Below are 15,837 nucleotides of genomic sequence, written 5' to 3' on the forward strand. Positions count from 1 at the left end.
AAAATTATATGGAAGAATTTGATAACGGATTTTTTCTGGTTTCGTTTCTGTAAAAATACTGAGACAATTCATACACGAGTTGGTCCTGTTTTACGTCATATAAATCGTTAGTAAGTATATACTTTTTGTGTAAAATCTTTTTGTTTTAGATACTATGAGCTTGCTATCACAGCACAAGTTTTAATAACTTTATGAATTTAGGCTATAGGCTGTTTTTATATAGTTATGGGTGATTTTGGTGGTATACACAAAACAACTACTGGAAGAATTATTATAAAACGCATGAAATACACTGGCAAATGAATGTTGTTGATATTGATAAAAAGAAAACAAATACTGTTTGGAAAGTATTTACTCTCATATTTTTTTACTGTACTCTTATTCACTTATTGGCTTTAAAAGATATTATTTTCTTCTATTCAGTAAAATCTCATTGTTAAACTGGCTTGTATCATTTCTAAATTCTTTGGATATGTATTGAAATCCCCTCGTATTTGATAAAGTATCAAAGAATAATCTTAGTGTATTTCTGTTCCCATTCGTACAAATTTCCAATAATTATTTCAAGAGTTACAACTAGTTGTTGTAATCGTTATAATTTGACACCTCGAAGTGGCGCCCTTTTTAAATTACTAGAGGTGTTTCCTGTTTTCTTTCTGTTTTATTTTATTTGTCCGAAGAGATTCATGACCTTTTGTTTCATTTTTTGTAGTTACCCCAATCCGACCCCTTGTCATTTACTTATCCACGACCCCAGCTCTCCCAACAAACCCTGAGTGCCGTTCGCACAAGTAACGATTATTTTGCTTGCCCTATCTCCACCCCTATAGTTTCTGTCCCCAATTTTCCACCCCTTATAATAATACCCCATGTGGTAGGCAAAAAATATTTCGTTACCGGCTTAAACACATGTAGTCTGTTTTTAAGTTCAAAGAATATGACTCCTCTTGTTATTTGGAAATTACGTCGCAAACACAGAAACCGCTGTGAAGTATCATATTTCTGTGACCATTTAATTGAATTATCGTCATTTAAAAGCGCATCACAATAGCGCTGATTTATGGGGGTGCACTTGTCTCACGGACCACCTAACGGTCTTTCTGACCATCTCCAGACACCACTTTTCTACCGAGACAGCGAAAAACACACATCCAGTTTATCGCAGATACAACTCTACTCCACTGGCTACAATTAATACACCATTATTTCAAGGGTAAGTTCTTTTGTTTGTACAGATAACAGCAATGAGTAAAGCCAGCTAATTTTCGTAATATTTAAATTAAGTGCTACGTTATTCACAGTCAAAATATTGCACTTTTTCTTCGATTAGTATTCTAATTTCATTTAACCAGGGACTTCTAAGTTTTACACAAAACAAATACTAATCTATAAACGACAATAAAATGTCAACAATAAATATTTAAACCTTTTTATTGTGTTGAATCAGTTTATATTGTTTATACAATTTATGTTCAACCTCTGTTGAATTGAGTATTCTAATTTAAATTATGAACCTTAATAAATCCTAAACTTTTCCACAAAATCTGAAACATGATATTTGTTTACATGATAATTTTTCGACTGTTCTAACAACCATTCAAATTTCGTCATTTTGTGTCATGTGGAACAATTTCACCCAATCATGTTAACATTAGACTGATAATTGCATTCAGTGCAATTTTCAATCCCTATGACAACACGATCGAGTTTGACAACTTCATCCAAATAAATTTCAAAATGTCACCACAACAAGATTATAAATATTATGCGTGGTAATAGATCTTCTATAGTAGAGAACAGCAACGAATCTAATGTTAACTTAAATTTTAATAATTGTACTTTCACTAACTGTACTTTTAATAAATAAATGTTTCGTTATGATTTTTTTTTTCGAAAAATTATCCGCCGAATATCCCTCGGACATTGATGAATGCCTCATAATTTCATGACAAATTTCTCAAGCTCGTTGGAACGAGATTTCGATTGTCATGAAATTATCTCGTCTGTTATCAATGTCCTAGGGATATTACTACTGAAAATTTATTGAATTTATCTTACTAGGTATTTCTTAGCAATAAAAATAAGAATCCCAAATTATGAATACATAATACTAAAACTTAATTAAAACAATTATGCAATAATAATGGTTCAAATATGAAACGGTTTTAATAAGTTTAGTTTTATTTTCAACAAAAAAAAAACAATCAAAATAATGAAATGGCTCAAACAAACTCAAGAAAGGTCACATTGACTTCAGTTATTTCGAAAAATATGTTAAATCCATATCAGTTTACTAGGTTTAACCGGCGATTAAAGTTAATGGACCGATTTAATAATCGTGTGATTAGGTGGTAGCAGAAAGTAGGCCCTTATTGATACAATTTTTTTGTTATTTTTTAGTTTAATAATTAATAAGTTTTGGTAAAGTTTTAAAGTATCTAATAAAATGTGTTTATTGGTCAAATCTATTTATTGTTCTTACAATACAAGTTTGGATAAGTTTGAAATGTTTTTCAAAACACTTCTTTACTTAGCAATTCTAAAAATCGGGACTAAATGTTAAATGATCTATAAATGTGATATTTTATGTGATGAAAAACAATTTGGCTTGAACCGTTAATTTTCTTCAATTCTCTAAATATGTCTATGCTGCATCAATTTTTTGAAATTATTGTTCTAGGAAAAATGATTAAAAAACAAACTATGTACATACAGATTTCTCTTCAGTTTAAGGTCGATTCTCACACACCCGTGACGTGATCGTAACGAGACCGTGCCGTATCCATGCTTCGCCGACCCGTGATTTCGACTGTTTCACTTCCTGTTCACACAGGTCAGTACCGTGGACGGCGTATACAGTGAAGCTTCTCAAAATGGTGCTATTTTCCGATACCCAATTGTTGATGATTGCTGTGATCTTGGACGAAGAAAAACAAGAGGAACATGAAGCAAATGCAACAAATAAGCGCATGTGGGTCCACCAAGCATGGAAGAAGAGGGCAGAGGAACGGGAATTTTCTACTGTATATAAAGAGTTGGTGGATGATGGAGTCAAGTTTTTTGAATATTTCAGACTGTCTGAGAATTCGTTCATGTTGCTATTGAGTAAATTAGATGATTATCTAACAAACAAAACACACACTGGAGAAAAGCTATCACGTCAAGAGAACGGCTCGCTGTTTGTTTGAGGTAAGTGTTGTAATCAATAAGCTAAGTAAACTAAGGAAAAACATTGTATTTTATATGGTAACACTATGATACAAAAAAATATAATAAAAGTCAATTTAAAAAAATTCAAAAATGTTATCTAAAAGTGACACAAAAGATTAACTCAAATGAACACATCATACAAAAGAATTAACTGAAGGTAACACAATAATACAAGATAACAAGGTAGCACAATAAATGTATGTTATTTTGTTAACATCGATCCGTGTTGGATAGAAGTCCGACAAATATCGTTGAACTGAAGTTTCGTTCATCGTCATTTCCTGGGTTTGTTCCGCAGAAGATTGTAATGTACGGGGTGGTCCTGAAACATATGTGTGGCAACTTCCTGCAGGAGATGGTGGTTCTGGGGTAGATCCTGAGAAGACAGAACGTTCCAAAAATTGTTGCTGGTCCATGTGCATTAGTTCATACTTTTGAACAGTACCAAATAATTCGCCTTTAGCGTAATGCCAGTGACGTGGCGTCAATTTTTTTAAAACTGGGGCAATTCCTGTTAAGAAAGCGTCAACTTGATGCTGCGGCTAAAGAGAGGAAGTCATGCATTCATTTTGTTTGACAAGATACTCCATAACAGTAGCTGCAGCCGTCTTGGTTGAAGGCGCTACTTGTCGTAACTCTCTCCTTTTTCGCTTAGGAGTAGGCTTAGAGGAACTAGCTGTATCGATGTTATTTGACACATTTTGAATAGAACGTTCTGGCTTGGACTTGAAAAAGAGTTTCTTTCTGATACCTCATTAACCGGATCGTTAACTGCAGTTGTAGTTGCGGTGTTTTCTTCAGTAATTTGGTTGGATACATCGTCATCAATGCTCGATATGGTATCTCTGTCGTCAAAAACACTCTTCAAAAAACTTAAATGCTTGGAATATTTTTATGATCTCACTGTTTTCGCATTTTGGCCACTCACACTTTTATGTTTTCTCAATGATTTTCTATAGTTGTCTCTAATATTGCTCCATCTATTTTTACATGAAGGACCTGAAACATAAATAATACTCATAGATGCTGGTATATACTCATAGATGTTTTACATGTATATATAATGTTTGTCTACAATTAACATCATTATTGGGTCATTTAAATTGTATATATATATATATATATATATATATATATATATATATTAAACAAGAGGTTCATACAGAATCTTTATTATAGCAATCAAGAAGCTACAAGTTACATGACCCTGGCCGGAATGGCGGTACCGGATGACATCTGTCTGTCATCGGTCTTCTTCTTTTTTACCTTTAACATAATATATTACACGTTCCCTTTTTTTTAGATAGTACAAAACTAAAATACAAATTCAACTAAAATACAAATACAAACAAGTAGCCACAAGTTCAATTTAACACATAGTCCTTTAAATATGTAGGAGGCTTGTGAGATCTCTTATTTGTTTTAATGATAGTGTTACCTTCCTCCTCATCTCTTACATTCAGTAGGTTATCTGAAATGCAAGTGTTATTTTTAAATCTAGGTAAATCAACAATAACGTCATTATTTAAATTAACATTTTCAAACATCTCTATCTCAATATCAGTAAGACCTTCATGGTCACTATGATTTTCACAGATATCACTATCATTCTGACTCACAATTTTAATATCAGATTCAGTTGGGATATCATATCTACCATGACCAGTTGGGGTACTAACATTGTGTACTTCGTTATTGTCAAGCAAGATATTTTCATTTTTAAATAAATTCAAATGAAGATCATATAATAAAAAGTCTTTGTTACACGATAAATTTGTTTTATTTAGAAACTTTCTATTCCGTCTACATTCTGTACCTTTTGAATCCTGAACAATATAAGACCTATCATTAACTATGTCTCTTATTACTCCCCTTTCCCATACTTTTCCTTTCTGAATTAAATGGTATCCCCTTTATTAAGTTTATCTAATTCTTTTGCATTTCGGTCAAAATATTTTTTTTGAACATTTTGATTATGTTTCAATTTTTCGTGTATAATACTGGAATCTAAAACTTTTGGAATTAGATTTTCATTAGACATAGGTATCCAAATTTTTAACATTCTGTGCAAAAATAGTTGGGATGGAGAATAGTCTAGATTTGTTAATGGGGTGTTACGGTATTCCATAAGTAGAATAGGCAAATCTTTAGTAGATTCAGACTTTTGTAACATTTGTTTAGTTATTCCTACATATTTTTCAGTAAGTCCGTTTGATTGGAAATGGTACGGACTGCTAAAAATAACTTCAAAATCCCAATCTTGAGCAAACTTTTTAAAATTCTCAGAATTATATGGCATATTATCTGCATAAAATTTTTCCGGGATACCGAATTGAACAAATTTTTCTTTGAAAAAATTAATTACCTCTTGAGATGTTTTACCTTTAGTTTCAGTTACTTCCAACCACTTCGAGTAGGAATTCACAATCAGTAAATAGTTCTTATTATCGTATTGAAAGAAATCTGAAAACAAATATTGCCACGGTCTATAAGGTATTAAATGATTAATTAATGGCTCTTTTTGATTAGATCTTTGAAATATTTGACATTTTTCACACTTTGAAATCATATCCTCTATATCTCTACTTAAATAGGGCCAATATAGTAATTGTCTAGCTTTGGATTTAGTTTTTGAAATACCAAAATGTTCTTTATGAACCAATTTCAACATTTCTTTCCTTAGTGAATTTGGAACAATAACTTTATATTCCAAAAATAATAAATTATTAGATAAATAAATCTTTTCTCTTAATTTATAGTAAAACTTTAATTCCTTGTTCAAATTCTTATCACTAACAGGCCAAGATTCAATACAGTATCCTTTTATTTTTCTTAATGTTTCATCATTATCAATTTCCCTTTGAAATATTATTTTCTTATTCTCACTCATAGGAATATCCTTAGATATGGCATGAATGGCATATTCCATTTCTGGATCATCCTCAACTTCTGTTTTTAAATATAACCTAGATAACCCCACACCTGACACCATGTTTTGATTCCTTTGGTCATATATATATATATATATATATATATATATATATATATATATATATATATATATATATATATATATATATATATATATATATATTAAACAAGAGGTTCATACAGAATCTTTATTATAGCAATCAAGAAGCTACAAGTTACACGACCCTGGCCGGAATGGCGGTACCGGATGACATCTGTCTGTCGTCGGTCTTCTTCTTTTTTACCTTTAACATAATATATTACATAAATGGTCTAGGTCATTTAGATGAGGGTTTTTTTCTGTATGAAATTTTATTTTATATTTTCTATGAAACATAATATCCATATATTTATAACTATGGTCTTCTTTCTTTCAGGCATTTGGCCACTGGTGATTCACTTAAAACGATTTCATTTAGCTATCGCGTGGGACATAGTACAGTATACAATATAGTACGAGAAACCTGTAAGATAATTGCAGAAAATCTTGTAGACGAGTTGATGCCTACACCAACAGAGGACATGTGAAACATTGCTAATGATTTTTATTGTATGTGGAATTTTCCTAATTGCATAGGAGCAATGGATGGAAAACATAATAATATTCAGGCCCGGTAGTTTTGTTGGCTCTTGTAGACGCTCATAATAATTTTGTTGTTGTTGATGTGAGAGTATACGGCAAAAGTAGTGATGTGAGGAGTTTTTGCCAATTCAAAGTTAGGCAATGCACTTAATCGTAGTTCATTGAATGTTCCAACCAATTCTAGAATACCAAACACAGATACTGAAGTTCCATATGTTATTGTAGCTGACGAAGCATTTCCTTTAAAAACATACTTGATGAAACCTTATCCAGGGGTTAATTTAAATGACACGAAGCGTGACTTTAATTATCGTTTGAGTCGTGCCAGGAGGACATCAGAAAATAAGTTTGGTATTCTTGTTCAAAAATTTAGGCTCTGCAATAGGCGGATTCAGGCTTTTCCAGAACACCTAGATTACCTAATTTTAGCAACTTGCTTATTGCATAATTTTATTAAAAAATATGATACCAATACATACAATTACGTTACACAACAAATTGATTTCACTAGTGAGAGTCAAACACTACAAAATTTAAATTTACAACGAGGGAATGCATTGTCAAATGCATTTCGTGTACGAGACATGTTTACGGAATATTTTAATTCTGATGCTGGTTCTTTACCATGGCGAGGAAATATCTTGATGTAAGAAAAAAGTAGGTACATACTGATTATGTCACGAGCTATGCCACTTACCAACATTATTATCAAAATATTTTGCTTGTAATTGTAATAAAAATATATGTAATAACCCAATAAATAACATACATATAAATAATAAAGTGAATTTCTTACCATCTGTTTTCATTTCGATGCCGATTTTATTCATATTTTTAGGATTTGATAAATCATACAGTATCGAATGTTTACGCACTAATTCCGTTAGCATTTCGTCATTCATTTCAAAAAGCGAAAATTTGAACACCAAAATATGCAACAAAAGAGGATCCGTGATAATAAAAATATCGTCGGCGAGAAATCTTAAAATACGGTACGGTCACGTCGACACCACTGATAGCACTGAGACATACCGGTGCCGGCCGAGTGTGAACTGCGTCATTCATATTCCCAGAATAATACTTTTACGTCGTCAGTGAAATGACGTGCCGGATACGGTCACGGTCACATCACGGATGTGTGTGAATCGCTCTTTACAATCCCATATGTCTAATCTATGTACAATCTTTCACAGTAGTATCTGAAATAAACTGCTTATATCTAATTTCAAACTTTTACCGCATTTCTAATGTGGATTCTCGAATGACTTGTTCAAACTTCCATTTATACTAAATTGTTTAAATAAAACAAATTTCACACTTGTAAGGCTTTTCTCCAGTGTGCGTTCTTAATATGATTTTTCAAATTTTGTGCTACGCTAAACTGCGTAACACAAATTTAACACTTGTAAGACTTTTTTCCAGTGTGCGATCTAATATGACGTTTCAAAGCCCCTGACTGAGTAAACTCCTTAAAACAAATTTCACACTTGTAAGGTTTTTCTCCGGTGTGAGTTCTTATATGGTCTTTCACATGCTGTGCTATGCTAAACTGCTTAAAACAAATTTCACACGTGTAAGGTTTTTCTCCAGTGTGCGTTCTTATATGATTTTTCAAATTTTGTGCTACGCTAAATGGCGTAAAACAAAATTCACACGTGTAAGGCTTTTCTCCAGTGTGCGATCTAATATGACGTTTTAAAGCCCCTGACTGAGTAAACTGCTTAAAACAAATTTCACACTTGTAAGGTTTTTCTCCAGTGTGCGTTTTCATATGATGTTTTAAATGTGCTGCTGCGCTTAACTTCTTAAAACAAATTTCACACTTGTAAGGTTTTTCTCCAGTATGCGTTCTTATATGACGTTTCAAATTTGCTGCTTCGCTAAACTCCTTAAAACAAATTTCACACGTGTAAGGTTTTTCTCCAGTGTGCGTTCTTATATGATTTTTCAAATTTTGTGCTACGCCAAACTGCATGAAACAAATTCCACACTTGTGAGGTTTTTCTTCAGTGTGCGATATAATATGACGTTTCAAAGCCCCTGACTGAGTAAAATTCTTAAAACAAATTTCACACTTGTAAGGTTTTTCTCCGGTGTGCGTTCTTATATGACGTTTCAAAGATGCTGCTTCGCAAAACTTCTTAAAACAAATTTCACACTCGTAAGGTTTCTCTCCATTGTGCGTTCTTATATGCCTTTTCAAATTTTGTACTACGCTAAACTTCTTAAAACAAATTTGACATTTTAATGTTTCTTCCTCTGCAGGTCGACTTGTATGTTGTTCTTTATTAGATGAATGTACTTCTATTTTTTTAATAATCTCCAAAGTGTCCTTCTTTTGGGCAAAGTCTAAAATAAAAACCAAAATATATAAAAAAGTTTAATGCATAAATTACAGACGTCAGAATTTTAACTCTGATAAATAGATCATACATTTCAGAACTATATATATATATATATATATATATATATATATATATATATATATATATATATATATATATATATATACATATACAGTCCTGCTCAATTTATTACTCATTTAGCAAATTCTAGATTTCTGTGTTTTATAATCAATTATAATTATAACTATGTTAGCTATAAGTAAGAAGCATAACACAAATAATAGTAGTAACATTTTTCCGTATTTATTGAATAAAAACAACGTAAATTATTACAATATTTTACTATAACATCAATATTTTGTTAAGCAAGCATTGAAGCCACTCTCCTAGGCATGCTGTTTATGCATTTTCCTGCAATTTCTTTTAAATTTTCGGTGTGATTCCAATGGAAAATGATTCTTTCTACGAACAGTACCTTGTTGGTAATTATTTCTTTGGTCAGCTCTCTTTTTGGGCACCTCAGACATTTTCAATGGGGTTCATGTCTGGTGAATTGCCGGGCAATGGTAAGAGTGGAATTTCTTGTTCTAACAAAATTTTTTTATTACTTTTAGCCGTATGGTATGGTGCTCCATTTAGTATAAATATCTTATGGCTGTTACCAAATCATCCTTTCACTTGTAGAATAAATCTTGTCTGCAAAACCCTTTTATATTGGTCTTGTCGCATGGTTCCTTCTACGACATACAAATGTCCCATATCTTAGCCACTTATCACCGACCATATCGTTACTGAGGTGGGATGTTTAATTGTATAAATTGCACACCCCCTTTTATATTTTACCCTGGATGTCTTCGGAAAAACTGGGCCTTGTCATCCATAATTTGAAATGTGGTTTGATCACTGAAGCAAACCTGTAAATGTGAATAGCAATTATTATAAAGTGCGAAAATATAACGATTTGTGATAATTTACCTGTCGCCAATCAACAATAGATTAGTATTTATGGATCTTGGCCCAATCTAAGCGTTTTTTGAGCATTTGTTTTGGCTCATTAACAGACCAGCGTCATTTGAAGCCCATGCCATACAAATTTCGGCGTACGGTGGCCACCGATACTAAGGGTCCTGCTTCTTTCAGCTTATTTTTTAAATCTCTGTAGGTGACCCTTCTGTATGCTGTAGCTAAATTTTTTAAATTTGTTGCGCCCTGGAGGTGACTAAAGGTTTTTTTGCCACACCGGCCCTTCCGAACTGACGTTACAGGTCCTTCTCTTTGAGTTTTTAACTCAATCTTCTCACTGACAACTGGAATATACCACATTTTCGTGCTATCTCTTTCCAACTGAGTGCTGTATTTTCTAATAGCGCAGTAATGGACGATATCTTCTCAACAGACAGATCTTTAGATTTACCAATCTAAAAATTCCAATTCAAGATTAATCGTCCTGTTTTCTGATTAAGAATTATCCAAAATCAAAAGTAACACTAATATGTAATAATGTTAATACTTACTAGTGCAAATAAACTGACCACAAATCTATGTTTTAAGTAAAAAAAACTCAAAATGTAAAACAATTGGTTACTCCACACTTTGAGCACATACTACTCTCATCTGTAAATTTTTGACAATTCTGTGAACCCATTCAACACCTTAGTATCCAAGCACTTTTAATGCGATTAAAATAAAAAAAACTGAAGTTTTTATGGTGTGTCTAATAAATTGAGGAGGGACTGTATATATATATATATATATATATATATATATATATATATATATATATATATATATATATATATATATATATATATATATATATATATATTATATATATATATATATATAATGTATATATATATATATATATGTATATATATATAATGTATATATATATATATATGTATATATATATATATGTATATATATGTATATATATATATATATATATGTATATATATGTATATATATATATATATATATATATATATATATATTGATACGATTAGGGTTTATAGAAAATAATTTATAAGTTATATACTACATAATATTAGATATAAAAAAGTATTTGATTATTTTAAATAAGTTATATACTAGAGAATTTTATAAAAAATATATTTATGTGAGGGCATTTTAAGAAATTAGCATATAATAATTGTAAAAGGTTGAATTTTAATGTTGTAAATAGATTTAAGTGAGCCATGTGCCTAGGCAACCAACTATACATACTCCAAGTGTCAAATTAAGAATCATAATTACGAATATAAGTGTGGTTATATTATTTGAAATGTGTATTTTATTAAATTAGAATGTTAAGTTACTAATTTAATTATATATTCTGATCTGAAAAGCCTAAATGTAAACAAAATTATTAATAGAAAAGAATGGAATTCTCTGGATCTCCGGAGATGGCCATGTTTGCGAAGTGGTTTGTTCCAGAAAATTCATACAAGTATGAAGTAGAACAAATTGGAACATGATATCTTACGAGATGGTTCTAGAATGTCCAAAAACATATAAATACCCGTGATTTGGATTCAAGATGGAAGTTTTTGAGTTTTTAATCTGAAGTCAGGCAGTTTTTGGGAGTTTTTGAAAGTTTTTAGTCAGAAAAGTTTTAGATAGTGCAGTCAGAAGAGTTTTTGGCAGTTTTTGGAAGTTTTTAGTCAGAAGTCAAGCAGTTTATTATGAAAGTTAGTTGGAGTCAGTGAATCAAGTACAAATAGTAAAAATGTTTAATATAGTGAGTTGAATGAAGATTAAAAATTATGCATATAATTTAATGCACATTTATAATTATACACAAATAATTATTGAAGATAAAAAAAGGTATAGTGGAAGAAATTAAATTATATTATGGTTGGAGATTAGTATAAATCAACTTATAATAATTGGATATTGGTATATTGAAAAGAAGAATAAATATAAATGCTGTTTGCTGGTTTGGTTGGTGGTGTATACATGCTGGTGAAGAAAACTATATCTTAAATTGGTAGAAGCTGATAATTGGAAAAAGAAATTTCACAAAAACAAGGATAACCAAAGTACGAAGACTCTCAGTGGTGATTAGAATCTATATACTTAGTGGAAAATAGTTCATTTAGGCATTCAGTGAAAGAAAGGTACAAAATTTTGTTAATATAATTTAGTTAGTGTCATAACAATTTCAATTTTGAAGATAGTTTGTTTAAATTTTAGATTGTCTATAGAATTTAATTAGTTTTATAAGAATATCAGTTTAAAGATAGTTTATTTTAAATTTACATTGACTAGGTTAGATATATATGTGTGTTTCATAATAGTTATAATAAAGATAATTTAAAAAGTACTTACAAGCTAATTCTTTGAGAACCGCGATAAAAACCCTATATATTATATTATTAAAAATACTCATGCTCATCATTCAAACAAAACAAAAAACACATCATAACAATTTGGCACCCAACGCGGTGGCTCTCTATTTAAAAGAATTAGTTTGGGAAGATAAGTGCTCTCATATAATTAAATTAATTATCAGTAGAAAGAAAAAAGTATAGATTTTAATTTTAATTATATTTGAACAAGTAAAGTCTCAAAATGTCTCAAGGAAAGAAAGGTACAAGAAGCAAAAAGAATGAAGAAGATGTGGAAGTAGAAACACAACCTATACAAGAGGAGAGTTTAGTTCAAGTTCCACAAGATACTGCAGAAATGAATCCAGAAAGAGAGGAAAATGTCAATATGGCAGCTTTGATGTCATTAATGATGCAGATGAACAAGACAATGGAAGAGAATTCAAAAGAAATCAAAGAAGACATGAAAAAAATGGAACAGAAAATGGAAGAGAATACGAAAAAAATGGAAGAGAATTCAAAAGAAATCAAAGAAGACATGAAAAAAATGGAACAGAAATTGGAAGAGAATTATAGAAAATTAGAAAAGAAAATAGAAGATAATAATAATAAAATTGTAAAACAAATGGATAAAAAACTTGAAGCTGCAGAGAAAAAAGTAGCAAATGAAATAAAAAGTATACGGAATGACTACAAGAAAAGGATAGACAATGAGAGGACAGAAGTAAAGAGGATTATTCAAGATAATAAGATAGATATAGAACAGAAAATAGAGTTACAGAAATGTAACTTAGAAGTAAAAATTAACGAAGACAGGAGAAACACAGAAGAAAAATTAGACGATATACAACAAAATATCCAAATAAATTGTAATCAAATAAGAAATGTGGAACAGAGAATAGATGATATTTCACAAATGAGAGACATAGGGAGACCTTACTTAAATTTAACAAATGAGACTGGGATTAAATTCTCTGGTAATATAAAAAATTTGCATCCTAGAGTATACATAAATAGTTTAAAACATAAATTAAGATTTGTGAATAATATTAATGATATTAAAGATTATATTAGAGTGACATTAAATGACAATGCAGCAACTTGGTTTGCTAGTATTGAAAATGATTTAGATAACTTTCAAACATTTGAAAATAAATTTTTAAATTATTATTGGGGTGAATTAGAGCAAGCAAAGTTTAGAGAAATTCTATATTTTGGAAAGTATAATCAAAATTTAAAATCAAATATGGTAGATTATGCATTGAAATTGATAACAGTTGCAAAATATTTAGAACCACCACTTAGAGAGGATGAAACAGTCTTAAATGTATCTAGACATTTTGATGCTGATGTTGTGCAAACCGTAACTGTACAAAATATTCAAACAATAGATAGTTTTATTAATTTTATTCAAAGAATACAAAGAGGCAATATGACAAGTAATAATAATAACAGAAAAAACAATAACTTTCAATATAATAAAAATGAGAATCAACAATATAGACAATCATATAACAATAACACTAGGTATGGTGATAATTTACAAAATTTCAATAATAATAACAGTAATCCAAATAGACAGAACTTTAATAATAATACTAGTTATAATAGACAAAATTTTAATAATACTAATTATAATAGACAACATTTTAATAACAGTACTAATAATAATAGACAAGATTTTAATAATAGAAGAAATACAGAGCGACCTAACTATAACAGACAGGTAAATTGTGTTCGAAGGAATAGAAGCTGCGAAGACAGGGAACGAAGTAGTACAAGGCAGGAAAATGTGAGTAGAAGTCATAGTAGGGAAAGACATAGGACATCAGATCCAAGTGGTCAGATACAATCTGACAATTCTAATAATCAAAATTTTGTGCAGTAAACTTTCTGAATTACAAGTTAGGCCATTGCTATTATGAAAAACCTTCTGAATTTATTTCTTTAGATGAAGAGAAAATTATTGAATCTATTAATTTAATTTATATAAATGCTTTGGCCAAAAATAAAATGATTAAGATTATGATAGATACTGGTTCAGAAAGTACTTTAGTCTCGGAGAATTTTATTTTTAATACATTAAAACTATCAGATATAATAAAGATTCCAAAAATTAAAATTATTGGTGCAAATAATAAGAAGTTGGGTGAAATTGATAAACTAGCCAATTTTAAAATTAATATTCTTAATAAAGAAATTAATATGCAAGGATTTATTGTCAAGGATTTATGTGTTGATATATTAATGGGAAATGATGAATTGGAAAAGAAGAAAGTAAAGATAGATTTTGAAAAAAAAATGGTAACTTTGGAAGGGCAAATAATTAAATTTATGCAGAAAGATGAGGTAGAAGAAGGAATAAGAATTGATAGGATATTATTAAAAGAAAATAATGATGTTTATGAAGAAGAAATGTATTTTGATGATAGGGAAATGTCCCAAAAGAATGTAAAGAATAATTATTGTAGTGAATATTTAAGGAATGGAAATTTTAAGCAGATGGATGCCTACGAGGCGGAGTGCGTAAAATTGGAAGCAAGGAATAATGAGTACATAATGAAGAATAATTTTATTTGTAAAGAAGAAGATATAATGAAAGTTTTAAATTGCCCTGAAGAATATAAATCAATAGTCATTTCCATATTGCAGCAACACAAGGGACTTGTCAATAAAGAAAATAGAATTGCACAAAATTATATCCATAGTATAAAAGTTAAAGAAGAAAAAGATTTTAAAACAAAATCATACCCAATACCATATAAATACAGAGAAGAAGTAAACAAAACAATTAATAATATGTTAGAAGATGGGATCATTGAGAAGGCAGACACACGTTTTATTAACCCCATAGTAGTAGTACGAAAAAGATCAGGTGAAATCAGGTTATGTTTGGATGCAAGGAATATTAACAAGATTACGGAAAAGCAATTTGAAGCACCAATGAGTATAGATGGAATATTAGGAAGAATTACAGGAATGTCATTTTTCACTAAAATCGATTTACAGCATAGTTTCTGGTTAATACCTCTAGAAAGAAAAAGTAGACAGTATACAGGATTTCAGATAGATGGAGTAGTATATCAATTCAAAGTAGTACCATTTGGACTTCCATCATCTTGCAGTGCTCTATGTAGATGTCTTCATGATATTTTGGATCAATATGAACATTTTGTAATTCACTACATTGATGATATATTAATTTTTTCTAAAACGGCTGAAGATCATGAGAAACACCTAAAAATTATAATAAATAGATTAGACAAAGTTGGACTAAAAATAAATCAAGAAAAATGTACATTTTTTCAAAAAGAAGTCATATATCTAGGTTATAAACTTAACACTAAGGGAATCGAAATGGATCCAGAACGGACACAAGTCATTCAGGAATATAAAACAC

At 30.2% G+C, this 15,837-nt stretch overlaps 1 protein-coding gene and 1 pseudogene across 2 annotated transcripts in view; one reads left to right on the forward strand and one right to left on the reverse strand.

The window, feature by feature from the left end:
- Positions 1 to 2,464: 2,464 nt before the first annotated feature.
- LOC140449883 (uncharacterized) lies at positions 2,465 to 7,515 on the forward strand (annotated as a pseudogene).
- The window catches only part of LOC140449879 (uncharacterized), a 298,794-nt gene continuing 286,081 nt past the window's right edge, over positions 3,125 to 15,837 (reverse strand). The window contains exons 5-6 of one of the 2 annotated variants that reach the window (XR_011951911.1): positions 7,560 to 9,112; positions 3,125 to 4,209 (exon numbers count right to left, since the gene is read on the reverse strand). Coding sequence is in view for 1 of the 2 variants with exons in the window: in XM_072543285.1 (XP_072399386.1) it covers positions 8,160 to 9,112 (953 nt within the window). In the remaining variant the exon portion in view is untranslated. Of the gene's footprint in view, positions 4,210 to 7,512; positions 9,113 to 15,837 lie in introns of those variants that run through there. The other variant, XM_072543285.1, reaches the window with a different exon arrangement.

This window comes from Diabrotica undecimpunctata, chromosome 9 (assembly GCF_040954645.1).
Source record: "Diabrotica undecimpunctata isolate CICGRU chromosome 9, icDiaUnde3, whole genome shotgun sequence".
Classification (NCBI taxonomy): domain Eukaryota; kingdom Metazoa; phylum Arthropoda; class Insecta; order Coleoptera; family Chrysomelidae; genus Diabrotica; species Diabrotica undecimpunctata.